The sequence below is a fragment of the Giraffa tippelskirchi genome, chromosome 14 (genome assembly GCF_054371585.1).
Source record: "Giraffa tippelskirchi isolate mGirTip1 chromosome 14, T2T-mGirTip1v1.2.pri, whole genome shotgun sequence".
NCBI classification, from domain to species: domain Eukaryota; kingdom Metazoa; phylum Chordata; class Mammalia; order Artiodactyla; family Giraffidae; genus Giraffa; species Giraffa tippelskirchi.
In genome coordinates, this window is record NC_137288.1 from 60994593 (window position 1) to 61019204 (window position 24612).

Below are 24612 nucleotides of genomic sequence, written 5' to 3' on the forward strand. Positions count from 1 at the left end.
CATTTCCCTCTCCAGGGGATATTCCTGACCCAGGGATCGAACCCACACCTCCTGCATTGCAGGTGGTTTCTTTACTGCTGAGCCAGCAGGGAAGCCCTCTAACTAACCAATAACAACCAAAACACTAACTACCATTATAGATAAGCCAGTCCACCTTTCTGGACATCAGTGTCCTCAACTATAAAACAGGGAAATGGATAAAAGTATGGTCACTAACTTTAACACCATAGTGAATGATGTCCCAAAGTTATAAACTTCATACTTCCTCCATGCAGGTGTTGATGCACATTCTTTCCTTACATAGTTTTCATCAAATTTTCAAAGGGGTCTGTATTAAAAGAAAGTGGTAAGAATCACTGATAAAACAGTAAACAGAGAAATCAATAAAACCGTGATTTCCTTTTAAGGAAGATAGCTCATGACAATGCAGCTGTTAAATAATTTGGGTCTCCTGAATACTCCATCTTAAAAAAAAAAAATAAGTATGCTACTGTATGAAATTTGGAGTTGGAAAGAGCACTGACAAATTAAATCCTTTTGTCTCAGAATATCTATTATCCAATGGAACTGTTCACATGTCATTTTGGCTTGTCTGAGCTCCAGATCCCCCTAACCAACTGTCTACCTGGTATCTGCACTTGAGCACCTCAATATTCTCTTCCAAGTCTATCCCTTCCCCCGTTTTCCTCACTCCCTAAGGAGTATCATGAACTCAGTTCTTCAAACCAGAAACCTGAAGTCATTCTTGGCATTTCCTTCTCATAGACCTGCCACTCCAACCGATCACCAAGTTGTGTCAAATCCACTTCCAAATCTATCTCAAACCATCCCTCCCCCTTTTCCCCAATCCCACTGGCCCCCACTCGAATCAAAACCATCATTTGATGTTGCCTAGATCTCTGCCATAAGACTCTGAAGTGGTCTTAAACTCTCCTCCTTGCTACACAGGCAGATTCACAGTCCTGAGGAAATGGGGACAGACTGGAAATCAGATCGCATTATTCTTCTGGGTAGGAGGCTGCTTTCTTTAGAATCCAGAATCAAACCGATCATCTTTACAGAGCCCTCGGAGCCCTGGACAACCAGAAGCTTGCTTCTTAGATCCTGCCAAGTGTTTTCTTTTCCAAGGCCTTGATAAATGAGTCTCATCTGAAGGTTCTTCAAAAGACACATAAAGACAAATTGTCATAGTCTTGAAAAATTCCACTGACTGTGACCATTTGCTCTGAAAAGGGAATTTACATACTTAAAAAAAAAAGTAACCGCAGAATTTATGTACTCAGTGATGGCACTTTTCTGGAGTCAGAAAGAAAAGGGAAAGGGCTTAAGGCAGGTTCTCCAACAGAACGCCATCAAGCATTTGCGGGGGGTGGTGTGGGCGGGGCAGGTCATTCGGACAGAAGTTCCCCAACGACGCCAAGAGACTCTTCATTCCTTCCAAGCCTTGCCCACCCTGTGACCAGGTCCGAGGCCGCCGGCTCGTCTGAAAGGCACCCCTCCGCCCCAGGTCGCCTCGCGCTTAGGGGGCCCCGCCCCGGTCTTGCCAACAGCTGACCTCGAACGAGGAGGGTCACTACCGCGCGGAGAAGGGAAAGGACCTTCGAGGTCAGAAGCAAGCAAAACCGTGGTGGGCAATGCCTGTGGCCTCGCACGTATGGTTTCTCCTAAACTCAAAACACTGCTTCCGGATTGGCTTTTTTTTTTTAATCAAGTCCCCTTTTACCGCCAAGGAGACCCCGACTCCCAGCCGAGACCCGACGTTCCTCCCCCGCCCCCACTAAGGGGCGCGAGAGGCGGGGCCGCGGCGCTCACCTCGGAGCAGGGCCATGGCGGCGGGCAGCGGCGCTCGGGTCCTCAGCAGCAACGCCGTGGTCCCGCCCGCCACGCCCGACTTTAAGCGCTCGGGGCGGTGCTAGCGAGGCTACGCCCCTGCCCTTTCCCCTACTTCGGAGGGCCAGTCCGAGCGCTCCCTTCTGGGCTCCGCATCGCCCCTCTTGGCGCCACACCGGGTGGGAACCAATGGTGCCAGAAGCCTCGCGGGGAGACAGGCCTCCCCACAGGAAAATGTTCATCGAGAGCGGATTCGTTCCCTCATCTCACTGTTTTTACAGATTCCCTCTCTGTTTCGCAGTCGAATGTTTTGACTCTCCCCTGCCCAACCTAGCCTCTGGAGCCCCTCCCCGCGCCAAGGTAATTAGCGGTCCCTCCTGTTCTCTTCAACGTGTGACCAGGCGGTCAAGAGGGTGACTGGGCAGCCAAAAGGGCGACTGGGCAACCAAAACGGCGGAACTCGTTTGAGGAAAGTCTCGGGCGGCCAAGCCCGGCCGGAAGTCGGGCGTGGGAGGGTGAGCGGCTGCGCAGAACAGCCCGGGGGAGGCCTAGGCGGCTGGACCCGCCCGGGAGGCCCGGGCGTGCGAAGCGGGGCAGGGAGGTTGGCGGGTGTGGGGTGTAGCGAGTGGCGTAGGGGACAGGGTCGCCCCCGGGTCCACGATGCAGCCCCCGGATGAGGCCGCAGTATTTTCCTTATATGATCGGGCCCCATGGCTGGCGGCGCCGCTGGCCCGGAGCCTGAGAGGATTATGAAAACGTGTCAGGCGAAATGGGGCCACGGACCCGGGGTCTGGGAGGTTTAGGGGGAGGCAGTTAGGCTAAAGGTTTGGGTGAGGTTAGGGTGGCCCCTGCCGCTCTGCGAGCCCTGGTCGATGATGACGTGACCACTGCGCAATCTGAGTTCTGGGAACTAGGTGATGGAGCGTGTTCTGAGAACGGACTGAGACCGGGCGAGCCGGGGGCGACGCGGGCGGCAGACCCCCAGCGCCAGGACTCAGAGAGTGGGGCGGGGAGGGCCACGCTGCCTCGGGCTTAGTTCGGTGGTTGGGAAGGGGTGGTGGGAGGCTCTGAGGTGTTCTGTGAGCTGTCTGGGAACGCTCGCCCCAAATCCTGGTTTTCAAACGCGTTCGTGGTCCTCTCATTTTTTTTTTTTTAACCCAGTGTTTTTATTATGAAAACTCAGAAACTTACAGGAAAGTGCAGAGACTTCTACATGCACTACCCGTATATTCATCACCCGTATTCTACAGTTAACACTTTGCCATATTTGCTGTATCACGTTTTTCCACCTTTATATATATATATATATATATATATATTTTTTTTTTTTTTTTTTTTTCTTCAGGAATACTTTGGCTCACGTTAAAGGTGAGTATATGTTTACAGTCCTTTTATGGCAGAATTACCATATGGTCAAACGTATGAATCTTCAAGTTGGATGAGTTTCACAAGTGCTTATACTGTTGTAACCCAAACTGCTCTCAGCTTTCAAAATGTAATTAGAACATGTCCAGCATTACAGAAAATCCCTCCCTTTGTTCCACTTTCTTCACCATCTATTGTTCTTTGACCCTCTGGTTTATTCTTTTTTTCTATTCTTTGATTTAAACAAATCCAGGAAATTGACACTTGTTAATTCAATAGGTAAATTCCAAGGCTGTTAACTTTAAATTCACTTTAAAAACTTTAAATAATATGTGTATTGGTTTTTTACAGCAGGTGTATAGAGTCAGTGGAATTTGGACTTTGAATAGATCAAAGCTTCTCACATACCTGATGATATTTTTTTCATCTCCATATTCTGGATGATGGGTGATAGTAAAAGCTACCATCTTTGGGATTACTGTTATGTAAAACAGAATAACATACAATTCATTCAACATCAGACAAACCCTAATTAAGGGACATTTTGCAACCCCATGAAATAGGTAGGAGTTCTTCCTTTCTTATTTTATAAATGAGGAAGCTTAGACCCAGAGAAACCAAGTAATTTGCCAAAGCCTCAAATCTAGAAAATTGCTGTATTTGAGGTTTGAACTCTTGGTTCTCAGAAGCCTAAGGCCTGTGTTCTCTGCCCAGGGCTTGTGACCTTTGGAACATAGAAGTGGGGGGTAGAAAAAGACTTAGCTAAGGCATATGTTGTAGAAAACAGCAAAAGAGGTGAATGCTAAGTTAATCTTCCTTGGTGGAAGAAATAAAGTAGTTGAAACCTTGGTAAAGGTAACATATTTGTATTTGGTGACTTGAGTTAGAAGATTTATTTGCTTTTTTTGGCAGAGAAAGGTGGGTGGAGAAGTGAGGCAATGGGTCATCACTAGGTGCTCGCCTTTATCAACTATGGCTCCTACAGACAGAGAAGGCGATGGCACCCCACGCCAGTACTCTTGCCTGGAAAATCCCACGGACGGAGGAGCCTGGTAGGCTGCAGTCCATGGGATCTCTAAGAGTTGGGCATGACTGGGTGACTTCACTTTCACTTTTCACTTTCATGCATTGGAGAAGGAAATGGCAGCCCACTCCAGTGTTCTTGCCTGGAGAATCCCAAGGACGGGGGAGTCTGGTGGGCTGCCGTCTATGGGGTTGCACAGAGTTGGACACGATTGAAGCAACTTAGCGGCAGCAGCAGCAGCTCCTACAGAAAGTGATTCAAAGGACCATTTTCTTAATTCTTCCAAGGATGGTACAGAGCTGATACCATTCTAGATGCATATATATAATGAATACCTTAGAGCATTAGAACTTGATTTATGTTTGACAGCTAGTTCGGTTCAGTTCAGTTCAGTCGCTTAGTCGTGTCCGACTCTTTGGGACCCCATGAACCACAGCACGCCAGGCCTCCCTGTCCATCACCAACTCGCGGAGTCCACCCAAACCCATATCCATTGAGTCAGTGATGCCATCCAACCATCTCATCCTCTGTTGTCCACCTCTCTTCTTGCCCTCAATCTTTCCCAGCATCAGGCTCTTTTCAAATGAGTCAGCTGTTCGCATCAGGTGGCCAAAGTATTGGAGTTTCAGCTTCAGCATCAGTCCTTCCAATGAATATTCAGGACTGATTTCCTTTAGGATGGACTGGTTGGATCTCCTTGCAGTCCAAGGGACTCGCAAGAGTCTTCTGCAGCACCACAGTTCAAAAGCATCAATTCTTCGGCGCTTAGCTTTCTTTATAGTCCAACTCTCACATCCATACATGACCACTGGAAAAACCATAGCCTTGACTAGATGGACTTTTGTTGGCAAAGTAATGTCTCTGCTTTTTAATATGCTGTCTAGGTTGGTCATAACTTTCCTTCCAAGGAGTAAGCGTCTTTTAATTTCATGGCTGCAGTCACCATCTGCAGTGATTTTGGAGCCCAGAAAAATAAAGTCAGCCACTGTTTCCACTGTTTCCCCATCTATTTGCCATGAAGTGATGGAACTGGATGCCATAATCTTAGTTTTCTGAATGTTGAGCTTTAAGCCAACTTTTTCACTCTCCTCTTTCACTTTCATCAAGAGGCTCTTTAGTTTTTCACTTTCTGCCATAAGGGTGGTGTTATCTGCATATCTGAGGTTACTGATATTTCTCCCAGCAATCTTGATTCCATCTAGTGCTTCCTCCAGCCCAGTGTTCCTCATGATGTACTCTGCATAGAAGTTCAATAAGCAGGGTGACAATATACAGCCTTGACGTACTCCTTTTCCTATTTGGAACCAGTCTGTTGTTCCATGTCCAGTTCTAACTGTTGCTTCCTGACCTGCATACAGGTTTCTCAAGAGGCAGGTCAGGTGGTCTGGTAGTCCCATCTCTTTCAGAATTTTCCACGGTTTGTTGTGATCCACACAGTCAAAGGCTTTGGCATAGTCAATAAAGCAGGAATAGATGTTTCTCTGAAACTCTCTTGCTTTTTCAGTGATCCAGCAGATGTTGGCAATTTGATCTCTGGCTCCTCTGCCTTTTCTAAAACCAGCTTGAACATCTGGAAGTTCATGGTTCATGTATTGCTGAAGCCTGGCTTGGAGAATTTTGAGCATTACTTTTCTAGCGTGTGAGATGAGTGCAATTGTGCAGTAGTTTGAGCATTCTTTGGCTAATAAAATAGAAATCAAAATGGAATTCATTAGGTGAGCCAAAACCAACACATTTTATCGCAAGTTGGCACTCAGCGACCTTCAGCCAGTCAAATATGTTTTGTAATACAAAAAAAAAAAAAAATCAGAAAACGTGCAATTGATTGTGTTAAGTGTGAGATACAACAGTGGAGGAAATAAACAGATCTTGAAAAGTTATGGGTTTCTCCATTAAAACTCTCTAATAGTCCAAATGCAAAATAAATTCTTGGTCTCTAGAACTATTGATAAGGGTATTAGTGTTGTTAAATAAGAGAAAAAGGCAGGTTCTATTCAGTTTGGCCCTCTTATATTTATTGAGAAAAGTTAAAATGCCATCACGAGTATCACAGTTTCCCAGTTAATATCTTACAGATCGCCTGCAGCAAGTCCTTCCAAATAGAAATTTCTGTTTTCCATAATTGAAAATATCATGAAAATGTGTGTATTTGAAAACTGTTGAGTAAAAAGGTTTACATATATAAATACATGAAAATCTATGTAAAGATATTTACACAATCTCAGATTATCATGAAGAGGAAAAGTTATCCATACACTAGAGAAATCTTGCGGGTATTACCTTGACCAAATGACCAAGCTTAAAGTTACCATTAATGGGACAAACTGACATCATGCACTGAGATGCACTGAGAAGGGCATAAACTCATGTAGGATTTCTCCAAAAAAATGTCTGACAAATCTAATCATAAAGAAACAACCATACAAATCCAACTGAAGGACACTTTGCTAAATAACTGACCTGAACTCTTAAAATGTCAGTGTTGTAAAAAACAGAAAAGGCCAGGAATGGTACTAGATGAACAGGAGATGAGATGTGACAATTAAGCGTAATGTGGGGTCTTTTTGGACACTGGATGCAAAACAACTCTAAAGAACAGAATTGGACAGTTGGAGGAATGGTCTGTAAATTGCATGAGGTGGTATTGACATTACTTTTCCTGATTATGTTAATTATATTGTAGATAGGGCAGAGATTGTCCTTTGTTCTAAGGAGATACACACCGAAATATTTAAAGGTGAAGAGTCATGGTGCTAAAACTAATTACCAAATGACTGGAGGAAAAAAAAAACCTGCATACAGATACACTGGCAAAGACAGAAAGCAAACATGGCAAAATATTACTAATTAGGGAACATAAATGTAGACTACATGGTTGTTCATTGTTCTATTTTTACAACTCTTCTACAGCTGTTTAACTTTCAAAATAAAAATTGAGAGGAAAAGTATGTTTCAAGCAAGCTGAAAAATTACCTGAAATTCCATTTAGTTCTTTTCATTTTTAACCATATGTATATCTATCTATATATGTATAGTACAATACTAAATATCTATGTCAAAATTAGGTATTTTATAATTTTAAAAATCTAGACATGAGATGTAAAGTTACTGTTGTAAGACATTTAGCTTTCAATATTTTTAGAAATAGCCTATTATCATGTCTTTCTGTAATTATTTTTTTGAAAAAAAAGAGTAGCATTAGTGTAAAACTGGAAATTAATGAATCAACTATAAATCTTGAATTTGTATGTTTAGATTTCATTAGGATTTCAGAAATAACTGGCCTCAGCCCTGTCTTCTACATTATGTGGATAATTTTGCTGTACTTAAACTTCCTATAATACCCCAAATTGATGGTAGTTTTGAATAGCACTGCTTTTAGAAGTTTCATTAGCAGAGACTAGGAAAGCTGATACAGTTGGTAGGAGTTGGGACTGTGTTAACAGATGAGTACAGTGACCCCTCAGTATCTTAGGGGATTGGTTCTAGACGGACACCTAAATCAAGTCCTTTACATAAAGTAGTATTTTCGTATAACCTATGCACTTTCTCCCATATACATTAAGAAATCTCTGGATTAGCTGTAGTACCTAATACAAGGTAAATTCTATGTAAATAGTTGCTGGTGCATGAAAAATTCAAGTCTTACTTTTTTGAACTTTCTGGTAAAAAATTTTTTGATTATAGTTGAATGAATCCATGGGTTCAGAACTCGAGGATACAGAGGGCCTTGAATTTGAATGAATGAGACATTTGAGTTTGCTAATCTTGAGTAGCTGGGAAAGTTATGTATGTGCTCATTGTTAATCTAACTGCTTTGGTGATAACTTCAAATTTTGTTTAGGACTTCAAAATGTTTAGGAGCTTATCAGGCACTCTGCAACCCTATGCCTCACTCTGTCTTTAAAAACGCTTCCCTGAAGTTCACCCAGTTAGGTCTTTTGAGCATTAGCTGCCCATGCTCCTCCTTGGCCCTGTGTTACGCTGTCCTTTCCTTCACCACCACCTGGTGTTGGTAGATTGGTTTTCCTGTGTGCAGGCCAGCAGACCCAAGTTTGGTTCCCCCAAAACTGTAGTGAGATTGTTTTTAATCTGTAGACCAACTTGGGGACAATTGACATTTCTGTAGTATGGAGTTTTCTTATCCATGAAATGTTTTTCCAATATTTTAATGTCATTGTTAATGTTTTTCACTTATGTAAGTTACTCCATACAGGTCTTATGAATATTGTCCCCACTTATTTGTAATGACATCTTTGCCGTATACAAAGTTATACATATGAGTCTATCTCTGAGCTCTCTGTTTTATTCCATTGATCCACTGCACCCAAACTACCTTGTTTGAATTAACTCAGTAAGTCTTATTTTACAGGGAGTTTCCTTCTACTTGCAACTTGCAGGCTGCAGTTTGCCAACCTCTGGTTAAATGATCATGATGCATGTCTGAAATATAGACCCCTGAATAAAGTTTCTTAAGAAAGCATTAAAAATAAACTTTTCAGCCAGTGTGCAATTAGTTTTAAATTTCATTTAAACTTGTCACACTACCTTATTCAATAGTATTTATTTCCACAGATTTTTATTCACAGCTGAATATTACAGTGACTAATACAAGCAATTTTTATAAACAAAGGTTTGGTTTACAGGTTTGTTCAAAATGGAAAAATATTTTTATTAGTAATATTTCTTCTCCATTGTTAGATTCACCCCTGAATATGATGTGAACTCCTCAGTGAAGCAGTCCTTTATCAAAACATCAGTTGGTGACAAAATGTTATATTCAAATCTGGATGATTCTGACACTGTATCACTTTAGAATGCAGTTTAAACTCATTTTTGATTGACTTTATTATAATTGGAAATTTTTTTTGGAAAAACAATCTTTAGTATCTAATGACCTATATAATAAGAAAAAAAGGCCTATGTTTTATTGGCATTGGCATCAACCTCTAATTTTCTATACACTAATTCTCTGTGGCACCAATGTGTACAAAAAGTGAATTATGGCTGTTTGGCTCATGCAGCAAATACTGAGAAACTGTGAGAAATACTCTATGAGGAAAAGCTAGTGTCCTGCCCCATGCTGTCACATTTTAGTAACTGTTGAGTCCTTTGGCATCACACAAGTGTTTCAACTTACAATTCCCTTGCTTCCTTAGAACTAGGTCAAATGTATGAAAGCAATTAAACTTACTATATGTTAAAGAAGTGGATTTTAATTTATTGGTTACTGTTATCATAATGCATTAAGTGAGGCTCTTAAGTATTTGATGAATTGATAGTTATGGTGTTAATTTTTTCTAAGTTTTTCAAGTTTTGTCTCTTTTGTTTTTACAAAAACTTTTTAAAATGTAGCATAGGAAAATCAAGGAAAAAACTCTTGTTGACATGCTTCATAAAAAGGAAGATAAAACCTATTTTCCTTTGGGTCTGATCTGCTTGCTTGGTACTGTTAAGTCTGACAGCGGCTGTGACGGCTTGTGTAGAATGCATGTAGGTGATATGTCTGTCAGCTTCAGCAACAATATACACACAACACACATTACTCTCAGTAAACTGATAGATCCAGTTAATACTTAAAACACGAACTGTTTAATCTATAAATACTTGATTCTTAAGTAATCTTTAAAATGCTTTTCAGTTTCAAAAGACAGAACAAAATGTTCTGTTGAACATGAAAATTCTTCCCACAGCAACACTTATTTCAGATAATTGATGTCAGTTATCTTAGTAACTGCTGAAGGCACGTAGTGAGAAAAGTGTCAACTAAACTTTAAATACTAAAGTATAAAGAAAGATATCTGGCATAGATTTCCAACCTTTATGTTGGATTAAATTATTTAAATTAAAAGTCATTGATTTCAAGAAGTTGGAAAATGTGTTGACATTAAGAAAAATGCTAACTTAAGAAAAATGCTAACTAAAGATTACTAAAGATGCTTCTTCCAGTCTGTTACGTTAGATAGGGCAGATCTAAACATTAAGTAATCAATTAATTAATGTATTCTTTTATTGTGTCTGTAAAAGACTGCTTTTTTTTTTTTCCTAGTTGCTCAGTCATGTCTGACTCTTTGTGACCTTATGGACTGTAGCTTGCCAGGTTCCTCTGTCCATGGGATTTTTCAGGCAAGAATACTGGAGTGGGTTGCTGTTTCCTCCTCCAGGTGATCTTCCCAACCCATGGATCGAACCCACATCTCCTGTGTCTCCTGCACTGCAGGCAGATTCTTTTCCTACTGAGTCATTAAGTATATACAAACTGCAGCTCCAGTGAAATATCTTTACCTTTGGAAGAGAACTCAATCTACCATTTCTTAGGCTTAGTAGAGAAGTATTCGTAAGGTTCCCCTACCCCATTTATTCTATTTGCCAAGCTTTTATTCAGTGAGTCCTTGGCACCCAATGATTAGCCACTGATAGGTTTGTCATGTCACTGGTTGTGACAGCAAAGGTAGTGACCCAGAGGGATGGAGAGATGAGAGTATAAGATAGCACGTAGGGGCTTCCCTGGTGGCTCAGATGGTAAAGAATCTGCCTGCCCTGCAGGAAAGAAAGAAAGTGAAAGTCACTCAGTTATGTCCAACTCTTTGCGACCCCATGGACTGTAGCCTGCCAGGCTCCTCTGTCCATGGAATTCTCCAAGCCATAATACTGGAGTGGTTGGCTGTTCTCTTCTCCAGGATATCAAACCCAGGTCTCCCGCACTCAGGCAGATTCTTTATCGTCTGAGCCACCAGGGAAGCCCAAGGATACTGGAGTGGGTAGCCTATCCCTTCTCCAGGGGATCTTCCTGACCCAGGAATCAAACCAGGGTCTCCTGCATTGCTGCAGATTCTTTACCAGCTGAGCTAAGACCTGGGTTTGGTCCCTGGGTCAGGAAGATCCCCTGGAGAAGGGAATGGCTACCTACTCCAATATTCTTGCCTGGAGAATTCCATGGACAGAGGAGCCTAGAGGGCTATATAGTCCATAGAGTTGCAAAGAGTCAGACGTGACTGAGCAACTAATACAACACATTCAAGGACAGGGAAGCCATTGCTTTTAAGGAATCACTGCTTTTCAAATTCTTTACCACTCTTAACAAGGCATTTCATTATCTCTAGAAGGTTAAGAAAAGGCCCTACATGAAACTAAGTTTTAAGCTAAAATGCAGTAAAAAGCAAATCATATGTAATAAATAACTTTAAAAAGAGGTAGCCATAGACCCAGTTGGTTTAGACTGGCCTTCCAAATGTAGTCACCATGTGGGCTGAAGAGTGTGGGTCAGGGTTGTCGTATCATGTGACTTTATCTGGGGAGGGAGAGGAAGGCACAGCTCTGTGTGGACAGCCAAGAGGAGTCTGGATGTTCAGTGTGGGGGCATGTTGACGACACGGGTTGGGACCTGCTGGGCAGTGGTCTTCGTCCGGGTGTGGTGCCTCTTCTGCCCAGGGGGTGAGGAGAATTACAAGGAAGCTGGGCTGTGAGGGCTCCGCACACAGGACTGTTGAGTGCTCGGAATGTGTTGTATTTCTAAGAGCCTTTTAAGTTGAGAGGCTGAGTAAAAAGGTGGTGGGGTATGTGGGTTCCAGTTGTACTTTGTGGAGAAGTTTTATCTTCTTGATGCAGCACAGAGGCTCTTCTGTGATTTGCAAACACCGTCTGTGCCTGTCATGGGAGGAGCGTACTGTTACCTACCGGAAATACGAAAAAATAGTAAGCAGTATGTAGGATTGTAAGCAATATGTCGGATTTTCTAATTGAATGCCTGCTGTTGAGGAAACCAGCAGTAAGCACATAAAATCTGTTGTAATATTGTCATTGAATACTCTTTTTTTTTTAAAATCCTTATTTTAAAGCAGAGATATTTATAATTTTTGTAGTAATTTTGAAAAATGTTGAAAATAACCTGAAAAGAGAAAGTTGACATAAGCTATTCTCTCTCTTAGAAAAAAAAAACCCACATACATATACACACACAAGCACCCAAAACTTTTGGATAATAATTTAATAATACCTGAACTGATTTTTTAAAAAGGCTTTTCAAATTGTCAAGTTCTCAAGATGAAGTTTGCTTTCCTTACTATGAGCATTACATAATATGTTATGTAATTATACCTCTTATTGGAGGTATAATGGCATTAAGGGATTAAATGCTTTTATACTGACTTGTTTGATTTTTAATCTAATAAAATAAGACTTGTTACTATTTTCTAACATTTAGATTATATTGATTTTTTTGAAAGTTTTGTTGACTCAGGAAGTGCATGGACTAGCATTGGAAATAATAGTATCTATTTGCTTACATTTTATGTTTGAAACTGCAGCATTTTTAGCACAATTTCTCCATAAATTCATGACTACACAAATAGGTCTGAGTATATTAGGGACCAAGTCTTCTAATTTTACTTCAGAAACCAATAATCAAACTGTTTAGTCTGGAGGTCAATTACACCATTGTCTCTGCATCACTAGGCATTAAAATTATCTTCAGGAAACTTCTCAGAAGGCCCAGGTCTACATATTTGTCCTCAAAACATCTCCCCATAAACCCATCCACACCTGTAGTTTGTTGACGTGGGGAAATGCCACTTGCTATATGACAGTATCATGCTTACTAGTACCATTATTTGTTAAAAGCCCTCTGAAGGCAGTTTGTGACTTAACATTATTTTTAATGTTATCTTACTTTGGACATTCTTCAGTTATGTTCAAAGATCAAAACTAGGCAGTTTCTATTTTATAGACTTGGCACCTTTTATATGGCCATGTGGACTGCTTGGTGGCTATGGATTATGATGTGAATTTGTTTAGACCGAAATCATACTTTAAAAAATCTTTCATATTTCAAGTGTTTTTATTCTGAGCAGTAGGTACAAAATATAATGACAGATGTGTCTTATTCTGTATAGCTCACTCTGCACAGGCTCTCAAATGCTGATTTGATCTACTTTTACAGATTTTAACCGATTCTTAAATTCACTTTACTGTCCTATATACTTCCTTCATGTTCTCACTGGCAATCAAGCTTTGGCACGTGCACTTTCAGACTTCATTGAGGAACTCCAGATTGAGACATGCTGGGATGTGGATTGAGTCCATGGTCAGAGAAGATGGATTAAATGGGAACAAAACGGGAAACATGTGCTTGAAGTCTAATAGCAGCTGCTGAGGGTCATTCCGATCTTGCAGTTGTGCCTGTGGGGAAGGATAAGACCATGTAAAATACTGCCTATGTCTAAAAATAGCCAGTTTGGGGTGAATTCACAAAAATGAATCACAAGAATATTCCTGTTACAATAACTAGGCAGGACTTCAGAAGAATGTGGTCTCCCTCTCCCTGAGATATTTAGAGGGAGAGAGGCTTTGGTTTGGTTAGCTTCTCCAATTCTAGCATTCTTTTAAAAATTTTCCATCTAAGGGAGAATAGAAAAATACATTTCAGCTGCAAATCACGGGGAGAGGCGGTATGGTGAAAGGGTTGAGGCCATGGGCTCTGGAGGCAATTAACCTGAGCTCTAATCCTGGCACCACTTTGGGCGAGTTCTTGAACCTTCCTCTGCCTCAGTTTTCTCATCTCTAAAAAGGAAAAGGGAGCGTGACATTGCACAAAATGACAGAACAAGAACCCCCAGAGGTCATTCCCTCCACTGAAGCTACCACTGAGCTAAGAAAAGCAACTGGCATCAAATGAATTGTAACTCTGGAACCTGACTGGATGCTTAAAACAACCAGGAAAGTGCCTGATAAAGGAGAGCCCGCAGATCTTTGCTGAGAGAGCAGTGTGCATCGGCTGCCATCCCCCATTCTCCGAGCACACTGCAGCTGCAGGGACAGCAACCCCCAGTCCTGGAGCAGCTGGCTGGTGCCCAGGAAGGCAGTGAGACCTTGCCTTCCGAAGCTTTGGGGCTGTGCACTCTGGTTGGTCTGGCAGTTCCCAGATGTCTGCCTTGCTTTTGGTTCTCTTGGGATACAGTGGCTTCCTCTATGGCATCAGTTGGAAGATTTAAAAGGGGACACAGCCCCTCCCCTCTACCCTCTATTTGGAGCCAGATGTTTTAGGGAAAGTATAATAACTAAAATGAAATTGTTCATTTTACTAAAGGGGTCTAATGGAAGACTTGAATTGGCAGAAGAAATGACCAGTGAACTTAAAAACAGAGCAGATGAAATTCTCCAGTTTGAGGAAGGGAGAGAAAAAAGAAGGAATAAAAGTGGACAGAGCCTGAGGGATCTGTGGGACACCATAAAGTGAACCAAAATAGACATCATAGGAGTCCCAGAAAGAGGAAAGAGAGAAAGGGATAGCAAACTATTTGAAGAAATAGTGGCTACATTCCCAAATCTGATGAAAGATACATTTCCAAGAAGCTCAACAAACGAGCAGAATAAACTCAAAAAGAGTCACTGAGACACACTGGGGTATCAAACCCCAATGACAAAGAATCCAAATAACAGCAGGAGAGTAGTAACTCATCACATAAATTATCCTCAGTAAAAGTGGATTTCTTATCAGAAACCATGGAGGCCAGAAGGCAGTGGGATGATACATTTTAATTTCTGAAATTTCTCCTTCCAGTCAACCAAGAATTCTATATCTGAAAAAACTGTCTTTCAAGAATTAAGGAGAATTACAGTCAGTCCCCTGTATTCATGGGTTCTGCATCTGTAGATCCAACCAACCATGGATCAAAAATACTTTTTAAAAACTTCAGGAAGTTCCAAAAAGGAAAACTTGAATTTAATTTGACATATGCTGACAGCTATTTACATAGCATTTACATTGTATTAGGTATAATAATCTGGAGATGACTTAAAATGTACAGGAAGATGTGCGTAGGGTTATATGCAAACACTATGCCATTTTATATAAAGGACTTGAGCATCCACAGGTTTTGGTACCCATGGAGGTCCTAGAATCAATCCCTCCTGGATACAAAGGGACAGCTGAGTCATTTCCAGAGAAACAAGCAGAAGGAGCTGGTTACCAGTAACTAAAAGTCCTTCAGGTTAAAATGTAAGGACATTAGACAGTAACTCAAAGCCATAAGAAAAAATAAAGAACACTGGTAAAGCTGCGTGCCAAGTTGCTTCAGTCATGTCTGACTCTTTACAACCCCATGGGGCTCCACTCTTTACAGCCCCCACCAGGCTCCTCGGTCCATGAGATTCTCCAGGCAAGAATACTGGAGTGGGTGGCCATGCCCTCCTCCAGGAGATATTCCCAACCCAGGGATCAAACCCACATCTCTTATGTCTCCTGCATTGCAGGCAGGTTCTTTACCACTAGCACCACCTGGGAAGCCAGGTAAGTGTAAAAGCCAGCATTATACTTTTGTTTTGCAGCACCTTTGTTCCCTATACGACTTACACAAATGCAAAAAATAAGCATAAGTTTCTGTTAATGGGTACACACGTTTCACAGAAGTAATCTGTGGCAATGACAATATAAATCAAGAGGGATGGAGATGCATAGCAGCAAAGTATTTGTATACTATTGAAACCAAGTGGGTATTATTTAAACTAGGTTGTTACAGGTTGAAGACATTCATTGTGATCACCACAGTAACCACTAAGAAAATAACCAGAGACCCCTGGTGGTCCAGTGGTTAAGAATTTGTCTGCCAACGCAGAGGACATGGGTTCAGTTCCTCTTCCTCCAGGAAGATACTACATGCCGTGGAGCAACTAAACCCACGCACCACAACTACTGAAGCCTATGCACCCTAGAGCCTGTGCTCTGCTACAAGAGAAGACACTGGATTGAAAAGCGCGTGCACCACAGTGAAGAGTAACCCCAGCTCGCTGCAATGAGAGAAAGCCCATGCGAAGCAACAAGACCCGGCAGCGCGAAAAATACAGATAAGTAGAAAATAACCAAAAAATATGCAGAAATGTAGGGAATCAAAATTATACCCTCACTACAAGAAATACACAAGACAGTGATGAAAGAACTGAAAAACACAAATAAGACATTCAGAAAACAAGTAGTTAAATGGCAGAAATAAATCTTTTATCAGTAGTACTTTAAATGGAAACATAAAGGCAATTAAAAGGCGGGGATTGGCAGAAAGGATTTTCAAAAAATCATCTACACACTGTCTGGAAGAGACTCACTTTAGACACACAAAAAGATTGAAAGTAAAAGTTTGAAAAAAGATATTCCAAGTAACCAGAAAAGAGCCGATACGGCTATATTATTGTTATACAAAGTACACTTCAAGTTAGAAAAGTTTACAAGAGGCAAAGAAGGACATTATATATGCATAAAAGTCTCAATCTATCAAGAAGATATGAGTTATATATATGCATCTGTCAACAGAGCTCTAATGAAGCAAAAATGGAAGGAACTGAAGGGAGAAGTAAGTCTATAATAATAATCGGAAACTTCATTACCCCATTTTCAATAATGGATAGAACCACCAGATGAAAGATCAAAAGCAAACAGAGGCCAATGAATACCACTATAAACCAGGTAGACCACAAACATACATGACCAATTTGGAGTTATCCCCAGAATGCAAGGGTGGTTCAACATACAAAACTACAAGAATGATGTATATACTTCATGCATTGCTGGTGGGAATGCAAAACAGTATTTGAGGTAGTTCCTCAAACATTTAAACACAGAATTACTATAAGAACTCGTAATTCAACTCCCAAGTATACACCTAAAATAACTTAGAACAAGTACTCATATTTGTACACCAATGTTAATGAAAGCATTGCCTCCAATAAACAAGCAATCCAGGGTCCATCAACAGATGAATGGATAAACAAAATGTAATATATACACACAAGGGGTTATTATTCCTCTTATTTAAACCATAAAGAGGAATGATGTTCTGCTACCTGTTACATAGCAAAACATAGATGAACCCAAAGAATACTATAAGTAAAATAAGCTGGACCCCAAAGGACAAATTTACATGAAACATCTAGTACAAGCAAATTCATAGAGATGGGAAGTAGAATAGGGGTTATCAGGGGCTGAGGTAAAGGAAGAATAGGGAGTTAACTGCTCATTGGGTCAAGTTTCTCTTTGGAATGATGAAAAAGTTCTGGAATTAGTGGCGATAGTATTATAACATTGTGAATATAGTCAGTGCCACTGAACTGTACACTTCAAAATGGTTTAAAATAGAAAAAAAACATGCAAAAAATGAGGTGGGGAGAGTATACTACTACTACTACTAAGTCGCTTCAGTCGTGTCTGACTCTGCGACCCCACAGACGGCAGCCCACCAGGGTTCCCCATCCCTGGGATTCTCCAGGCAAGAACACTGGAGTGGGTTGCCATTTCCCTCTCCAATGCAAGAAAGTGAAAAGTGGAAGTGAAGTTGCTCAGTCGTGTCCGACTCTTAGTGGCCCCATGGACTGCAGCCTACCAGGCTCCTCCGTCCATGGGATTTTCCAGGCAAGAACTCTGGAGTGGGGTGCCATTGCCTTCTCCAGGGGAGAGTATACTCATTAGGTTATGAGACTCAAGACAGTAAATGCGTGTAAAGCACTCAGAGCAGCCGCTGGTACTTGGCAAGTGCTATGTTGTTTGCTGTTGTTTTTATGATACGGAATTCATCTCTTTATGATAAAGAAATTTCCTTTCTTGCTTGAGTCTGGCACACAGCTCAAACTTTGAACTATACAAAGGCAATTAACTGTCAGTCCTGCCAATAGGAAAATCAATATATCCTGATTGTTTGAAAACAGGTCATCCCACAGTAACTTCAAGTATGAGAACTGCTTTTCCTGTTGGGACAAGACACCATCATTGCTTTAGATAGTGACAATATTTTGATATTATGTAACCTTCTAGAGGCTTCATCATTTGCCCTTTAGAGAAGACAAGGGATATTTATCTGCTAAGTGAATCCTGTGTGTTACATTGACTCTAATGCTCACAGTATCTCTATTTTATTAAGTCTTGAAGCAGGGAGCAAGGTCAATAAATACGCAATGCAGTAGCCTTTGAAAAGTGTTAGGAAACAGGGTTTTTAGAATGAAATTGGCATGAGTGTAGGACTGTGACATGCTTCTAAGAAGGCAGAAGAACCTGTAGAATTGAACGTGGGTAAGGAAAACACTTTAAATTTCCAGGTGTCAAGTTTAAAAACATCCATGAGGTTTGGTATCTTGAAAGATGGATCAAATTTATAAAGTAATTTTAACAGTTTGAAAAAGTAGTTTGAAATAATAGGAAAAGAAGTTCAGAAAGGTCAAGGACGTTTAAGGATTAATAAGCAACTTCACTAACTTAAGACACCATAGGGTGGCTTTTATGTGATCCTGGCAGAACAGTCTCTCCAGGAGTGTTGCTAGCTCAGCACTCAGCTGGCTCCAAGCTTTGCTGCATTTATTATTACAAACCCATCACACAGCATGAGAAAATGTGCATAAAATGTAAAATGGCAAGAGGCTCTTAAAATTTTTTCATAGCACTTAAGACCCTTTAATTTCTCCACCTTAGTCAGAGGTATCAGTAGGCTCTGCACTTTAAAGGGTTTGAAGAAATTGTAAAGGATTTAGAGTAGAGTATAAAAATGGGACAAAAAAGAAAAGTTAAAGGTGATACTACAATTCAGGAGCAAAAGGTATATATGTATTTATTTAAAATTCACAAGGTAGTCATTTCACAGGAATCATTCTTACACATCAGCATATTTTGTCCTAGCAAATGGTTTACAAAAGCAACTTGTATTTATCCTACATAAGGTTCAAGTACAGGAGGATGGCATGAACCATCCTAGCCTTTCCTCTGAGCACTGTGTAGGAAGAAACAAAACTAAAACCCTAGCTGGTAAGAAAACACACACACACAAAAAACATTTCTTGACAGAATTGATGGACTCGAGAATTGACTGCTAAGGATGACTGAGAATCTCACTGTATGTGTCTCCAGAGACTATCTGACCAACTTCCACTGCCTTTTTCCTATTGCCTTAAATCAAACCCCAAGTCTGATTTGGCTCATATTCTTTGACCTTTGGCCTGAACTCTCTTCTCATATACACTGCCAATTTATAAGCAGTTAGAGCTCTCCCTCTAATGTGTGTCTCAGATATCTAAAAGCAAAAAAAAGACTTTCTAATAAATATGCACTCTGCTTTGTGTAAATTCTCAGCTCTCCATAAAAACAGTGGCATGTCAGAGAACTCAATGGCTTCTGTCATCAGACATCTCAGCAACTGATGATACAACATCCATGGAGGGGACTCTGCCTGGTTCTCTCTGACCCAGATCTTTAACACACCACTGGATTTCCCCCACTGCCCTTAACAGAACAAGCTTCCATCTGACTGGCACCCTCCCCTGACCTTCAGCCTCTCTTCTCTACTTATACACGATGCTCAAGGTAATTTATTCTTTTCTGCTTTTCCTGCCTCCTCCTCTAATCACTTTCTCCCATTTCATTTTATCCTTGTTTCAGATTGACAGTTACTTCACCGGTTGAAGAGACAGTTTAAAAGTTTGAAAAATTATATCTCCTCAGGGTGCTCCTCACCTGTACTGATGGGAGGAGTATTCACCATTTTTGGACTAATCTTGATGTGACTCATCCTTCAGATGCTGTCAGCTACAGTCACACACGAAGATTAGGCACTCAGCGCAGATCACCGAGGGCTCAGCTTAGGAAGCTCATCTTTAGGTAAAAATTCCCAAACTCTTAAGACAGATTTAAATAATCATTTCCCTAATATGGTTGCTTTCAAGAATGTTCCTAAGGGTAAATATCATAAGTCTCTCAAATGTTGTAAGAGTCAAGATCTAAGAGCTTTTTTTTTTTTCCTTAAAACAGTATTTCTTAGGACTTCCTGGGTGGTCCAGTGGTTAAGAATCTGCACTGCAAGGCTAGGGACGCAGGTTTGATCCCTGGTCGGGGAACTAAGATCCCACATGCCACGGAGCAACTAAGCCCACAAACCGAAACCAGAGAGTTTATGAGCTGCAAGGAAAGATCCTGAATGACACAACAAAGATCCTACGTGCTGCAACTAAGATCCAATGAAGCCAAATAAATAAACATTAAGAACAAAACAAAAAAACAGTATTTCTTAGTTTCATTTATGGGTAGGGCTGATATTCTGCTTACTTTCTAATTCCACTTTGTGTTATAGTTTAGCAACTTGCTAGTGGTAAATGGGGGCTTCCAGGGTGGCTCAGATGGTAATGCTGCCTACAATGCAGAAGACCCGGGTTTGATCCTTGGGTTGGGAAGATCCCATGGAGAAGGGAATGGCAACCCACTCCAGTATTCTTGCCTGGAGAATTCCATGGACAGAGAAGCCTGGCGGGCTACAGTCCATGGAGTCACAAAGAGTCAGACACGACTGAGTGACTAACACACACACACAATAGTCAATGGAATAATACTTAAACAATGTAAAATCCAAGATACGAAGAAAGTTCAGTCTCCTGTGTATATATGATAAGTTATTTACCTAAAGAGAACACCTAAGAATGTAAGGTCTTCTAGAATATAATGGAAGCATTATATTCTAGAGCATTATTAGTAAAATAATGCTAATTATTATTTATTAGTAAAATACTAATAAAGAGAAGCTAGGTTGAACTCTAAACTACCAATTCTTTTATTTGTTTTATCCTAGGACTTTATAAAATTGATTAATATTTTAAAACTCACCTGGATTGTTCGTATAAAGGCCACTGTTACCCGTTCTTCAAATTCATTCAGAGGGGTATAAAGGTTCAAAATTTTGACAATCTGTTGGAATAAAAACAAAAGTTTAGCACAGAGTTAAATGAACCTAAAACCACTTCTGAATCTTATAGAATATATGACATTGGCACTGGAGAACACTTCTCTGTAGGCAAGACCCACAATTCAGGTGCAGCTGGACTGACATTGAGGCATCCACGTTTAGTAAATTAGGGTCCCAAAGCTCTGCCTGGGAGAGCTGAGCTCTCTTACCGATTCCTCTCTCCTATATATCTGTCCCACCCTCCCCCATGCTCTGTGACTTATGAATTAATGAGGATTTTAGGAAACTGTTGGCCTGAAGTCTTCAGCATCTTATCTACTAGCCATTTAAAGGTTTCATTAAGAGAGTCCTGGGTATCTTACCTTTTATAACAAAGGTCTTGACAACACTTTCCTACCTCTCACCACCCCCCAAAATCACTTACTAAAGAGCAGGTTTTTCTCCTATCTAAACAGAAGGTAATTCTTTGTGTGGGGGAAGTGGCCTGCCCAGCGGCAGAGCAGTGCCAGGGGCAGTCTAGGAATAAATTTATGAAAGCAAAATTTTAAGTTTCAAAACTTTCAGTAAACACATATAGAAGGAAGCAGCTTTCTTAAGAGCTTGGTATTTCATCTCTGAGTACCTAATGGAGGTGGCAAGGAAATTTATGTTTACTTGCAATAGTGAATTTGGATCCTGTTCTTTAGGTGCTGGGCAGAGAGAAGGTGCATGATTTAATATGGAAAATCCCGATTTCCTCATGCTGGTCTCATTTTGCACCCCCACCTTGTGGTGGGCCCATTTCTAAATAGGCACATTCATGATGGAGGGCAAGGTCACCTATGTGTGGACAGGATTTATCTTTTGACAGACGCAGTACTTCTTGAAGGCAAAAGAAGAGGGGGTGGTAGAGGATGAAACAGTTAGCATCACCTAGTCAATGGACATGAACTTGAGCAAACTCTGGGAGACAGTGGAGGACAGAGGAGCCTGGTGTGCTGCAGTCCATATGGTCGCAAAGAGTCAGACATGACTTAGTGACTGAATGGCAACAACAAATTATCTCTGCAACTGAGACCCAGTATAAATACAACTTTTGGGGGGGAAAGGAAAGAAAATTTAAAGTCAGATGCTTACTGACTTTATTTAAAATAATGTAGGGACTTTCCTGGTGGTCCAGTGACTAAGACTCTGCAGTCCCAATGCAGGGCTCTGGGTTCTATCTCTGGTCAAGGAACTAGTAATTCCCACATGCTGCAAATAGGAGTTCAAACTCCACAACTAAAGATCCCTCATGTTGCCACTTAAAAAAGATTGAAGATCCTGCATGCTGAAAGTAAGATCTAGTGCAGCCAAATAAAAAAAGATTAAAAAATAAAATAACATATATGACGTCTAAGTGAAAATATGAATATAATGGAATTATAGTTGTAAAGAAAACAATTTAATGCCAAATGCCAGATGCTGCTGCCAATTTCTGAAAGAAATTTAAATTTGGGGGTGAGAGACATTCCAGAACTCACTGTAAGCGTTTAAAAACCTTTGTGCCTAAGCTTGATGGTTTGTAGGTTTGACTACCTGATCTTTCTAAGTAAATAAGAGAGACCAGAGTGTTTCTGGTAGACCAGAGTATCTATGGTTCACACAGGAACACCCAACGGACTGAACTTTCAGGACTGTATCACTGGGGGCAGAAAGGCCAAGAGTGCTTTGAAAACAACTATTGGCAGGAATGGACTTGAAATTGAAGCCGGCCTGGCCCTGAGTCCCTTTGGCTGACAGTGACCGTACCTGCTGGGTGCTGAGGGCGGTACACAGGGAGCAGATGGCCTCAGCATCCTCGCGGCTTTTCTTCTTTAACTGCAGGAGCTGGGCAGCCTGAATCAGGGGTTCCATGGTCTCAACAGCTCCGCTCTGGTGCAGCTTTCTTCCCCGAAGCCACTCCTCCAGCTGACTAATGTTGTACCTTAGACACAGGAAGCAGAGAAGGCAATGGCACCCCACTCCAGTATTCTTGCCTGGAAAATCCCACTGACAGAGGAGCCTGGGAGGCTGCAGTCCATGGGGTCGCGACGAGTCGGACACGACAGCGATTTCACTTTCACTTTTCACTTTCACGCACTGGAGAAGGAAATGGCAACCCACTCCAGTGTTCTTGCCTAGAGAATCCCAGGGACGGTAGAGCCTGGTGGGCTGCTGTCTATGGGGTCGCACAGAGTCGGACACGACTGAAGCGACTTAGCAGCAGCAGCAGCAGCAGATACAGGAAGAGCGTGCCCCGTGATCCCTGTCCTCCTGCTTCACTGGAACGAGCTCACCTCGTGGCTTTCTTTACAGCCCAGCTGCCACTAGTGTTATCACTCTCCTCCTCTAGATTCTCTCAGGTGGGCAAGAGCATGACAAGCACCTGGCACTCAGTAACTGTTTGTGGAATGAGTGGGTGCTTAAAACCAAGCCAAGATGAAGTGCCTAAAGTGTCTGTACTAAGTTAATGGGGAAAAGAGGCATTAACTATATTGAATTAAAACAACTTATATTTAACATTTGCAAACACATTTGTACTCCGGTGAGCCGTCACACCTCTTAAATCATTGATTTTTCTCTCCAACCTAGCCAAATCATATTTACAACCTTTATAAAGTCTGCAAATGTTTGAGCTTTGAACTAATTTCTTTACCAAGCTCACCTCCTCGGTACGTGAAGAATTTCATCAACAAATAAAAAAGTGATGGATCTGAGTCACACACTGCCTGTGACAAGGACGGCCACTTGGATTTGGCTGTCGTTTTCAGAGACAAGTGTCTCCCGTGTGTGACTGGAGCTGGCGTGTTTGGGGTGTCCCCTCTCCTGGGGGTGGGCTGAGGTACACCCTCCTACCTGAGCTGCATGCCTGTGCTCCAGGAGCAGACGTCCTTCCGCAGAAGCAGGTTGTTGAGCGTCACCGCGTTGATCATGTAGAAGAGTTGTCGGAACACCTGAAGGATGATCTCTGGGTCCAGGCCCTGGTCGCACATGACCGTGTGGAAGGAGTTCATCTGGCGGATGACGGCTTCCAGGCTGTACGAGTTGTCTCCTTCCGGCATGCTGGAGGTGCGCTTCCGGTAGCCCGTGGGCTTCACCCCGGACAGGCCCTGAATGCTCTCATTCTCCAACATGGCCGACACTGAAAGTGAAGCGCGATTAGAGCAACGGATGTTCCCGAAGATCTGCTTCTGGGTCACTTGGATCACACAGGGCTTTCTTTGGCCGTGATCCTGCGCAGAGGGGGCGCTCAGGAACTTAGAGCATTTGGCATGCGATTTCTAATGTGTTGATCTCTACACCGAGTAAGTTTTCCACATAGAAATCTTGGACTAAACCTGTGGACTAAATCTTCGCTTAAATTTATTGGTGATGGGGACATAGGTAAAAGGCAAAACCAACTCAATTCTGTACTGGCTTCTGTGCTGAGTGACCAAAATTTGAGAATTGAGCAACGTGGGTGTAGTCGTGGCCTGGCCACTGACCTGGGCCTGGACCCTGAGATCATCCAACAATTGTTCAAACAGCTCTTCTCCATCATTCTCTGACCATGTAAATCTTAGGTGAGGTGAGTTTGTCTGTCATACTTAATGCACAGCACTTAACTACATGTCAGGTGCTTTACATTAAGTATTCCTTTTAATCTTCCAACAACCCATTTCCTAGTGAGGAAACCGAAGCATTAAATAATTT

At 41.6% G+C, this 24612-nt stretch overlaps 2 protein-coding genes, 1 long non-coding RNA gene and 2 other non-coding genes across 37 annotated transcripts in view; 3 read left to right on the top strand and 2 right to left on the bottom strand.

Annotated features, from left to right (window-relative positions):
- ACAA2 (acetyl-CoA acyltransferase 2) overlaps positions 1-1868 on the bottom strand; it is a 30344-nt gene extending 28476 nt beyond the window's left edge. For 8 of the 14 annotated variants that reach the window (XM_081562029.1, XM_081562037.1, XM_081562031.1 and 5 more), the window contains exons 1-2: positions 1813-1868; positions 218-328 (exon numbers count right to left, since the gene is read on the bottom strand). Coding sequence is in view for 2 of the 14 variants with exons in the window: in XM_081562028.1 (XP_081418154.1) it covers positions 1813-1828 (16 nt within the window). In the remaining 12 variants the exon portion in view is untranslated. Of the gene's footprint in view, positions 1-213; positions 329-1812 lie in introns of all 14 variants that reach the window. The other 6 variants (XM_081562028.1, XM_081562026.1, XM_081562033.1 and 3 more) reach the window with 3 other exon arrangements.
- An 83-nt stretch (positions 1869-1951) lies between these two features.
- Positions 1952-20241, top strand: LOC145534484 (uncharacterized). Its single transcript, XR_014074659.1, has 5 exons — positions 1952-2190; positions 3176-3198; positions 19320-19550; positions 19689-19844; positions 19995-20241. It is a non-coding gene; the product is annotated as an uncharacterized LOC145534484 (long non-coding RNA).
- Positions 2477-2619, top strand: LOC145535023 (small Cajal body-specific RNA 17). The gene has a single exon (XR_014075190.1).
- LOC145535021 (small Cajal body-specific RNA 18) lies at positions 2697-2779 on the top strand. Its single transcript, XR_014075188.1, has one exon.
- MYO5B (myosin VB) overlaps positions 13037-24612 on the bottom strand; it is a 337885-nt gene continuing 326309 nt past the window's right edge. For all 20 annotated transcript variants that reach the window (XM_081562009.1, XM_081562003.1, XM_081562010.1 and 17 more), the window contains 4 exons: positions 23776-24061; positions 22690-22864; positions 20841-20921; positions 13037-13396 (listed from right to left, as the gene is read on the bottom strand). In XM_081562009.1, the coding sequence (XP_081418135.1) occupies positions 13244-13396; positions 20841-20921; positions 22690-22864; positions 23776-24061 (695 nt within the window). In that variant the 3' untranslated portion in view covers positions 13037-13243. The remainder of the gene's footprint in view (positions 13397-20840; positions 20922-22689; positions 22865-23775; positions 24062-24612) is intronic.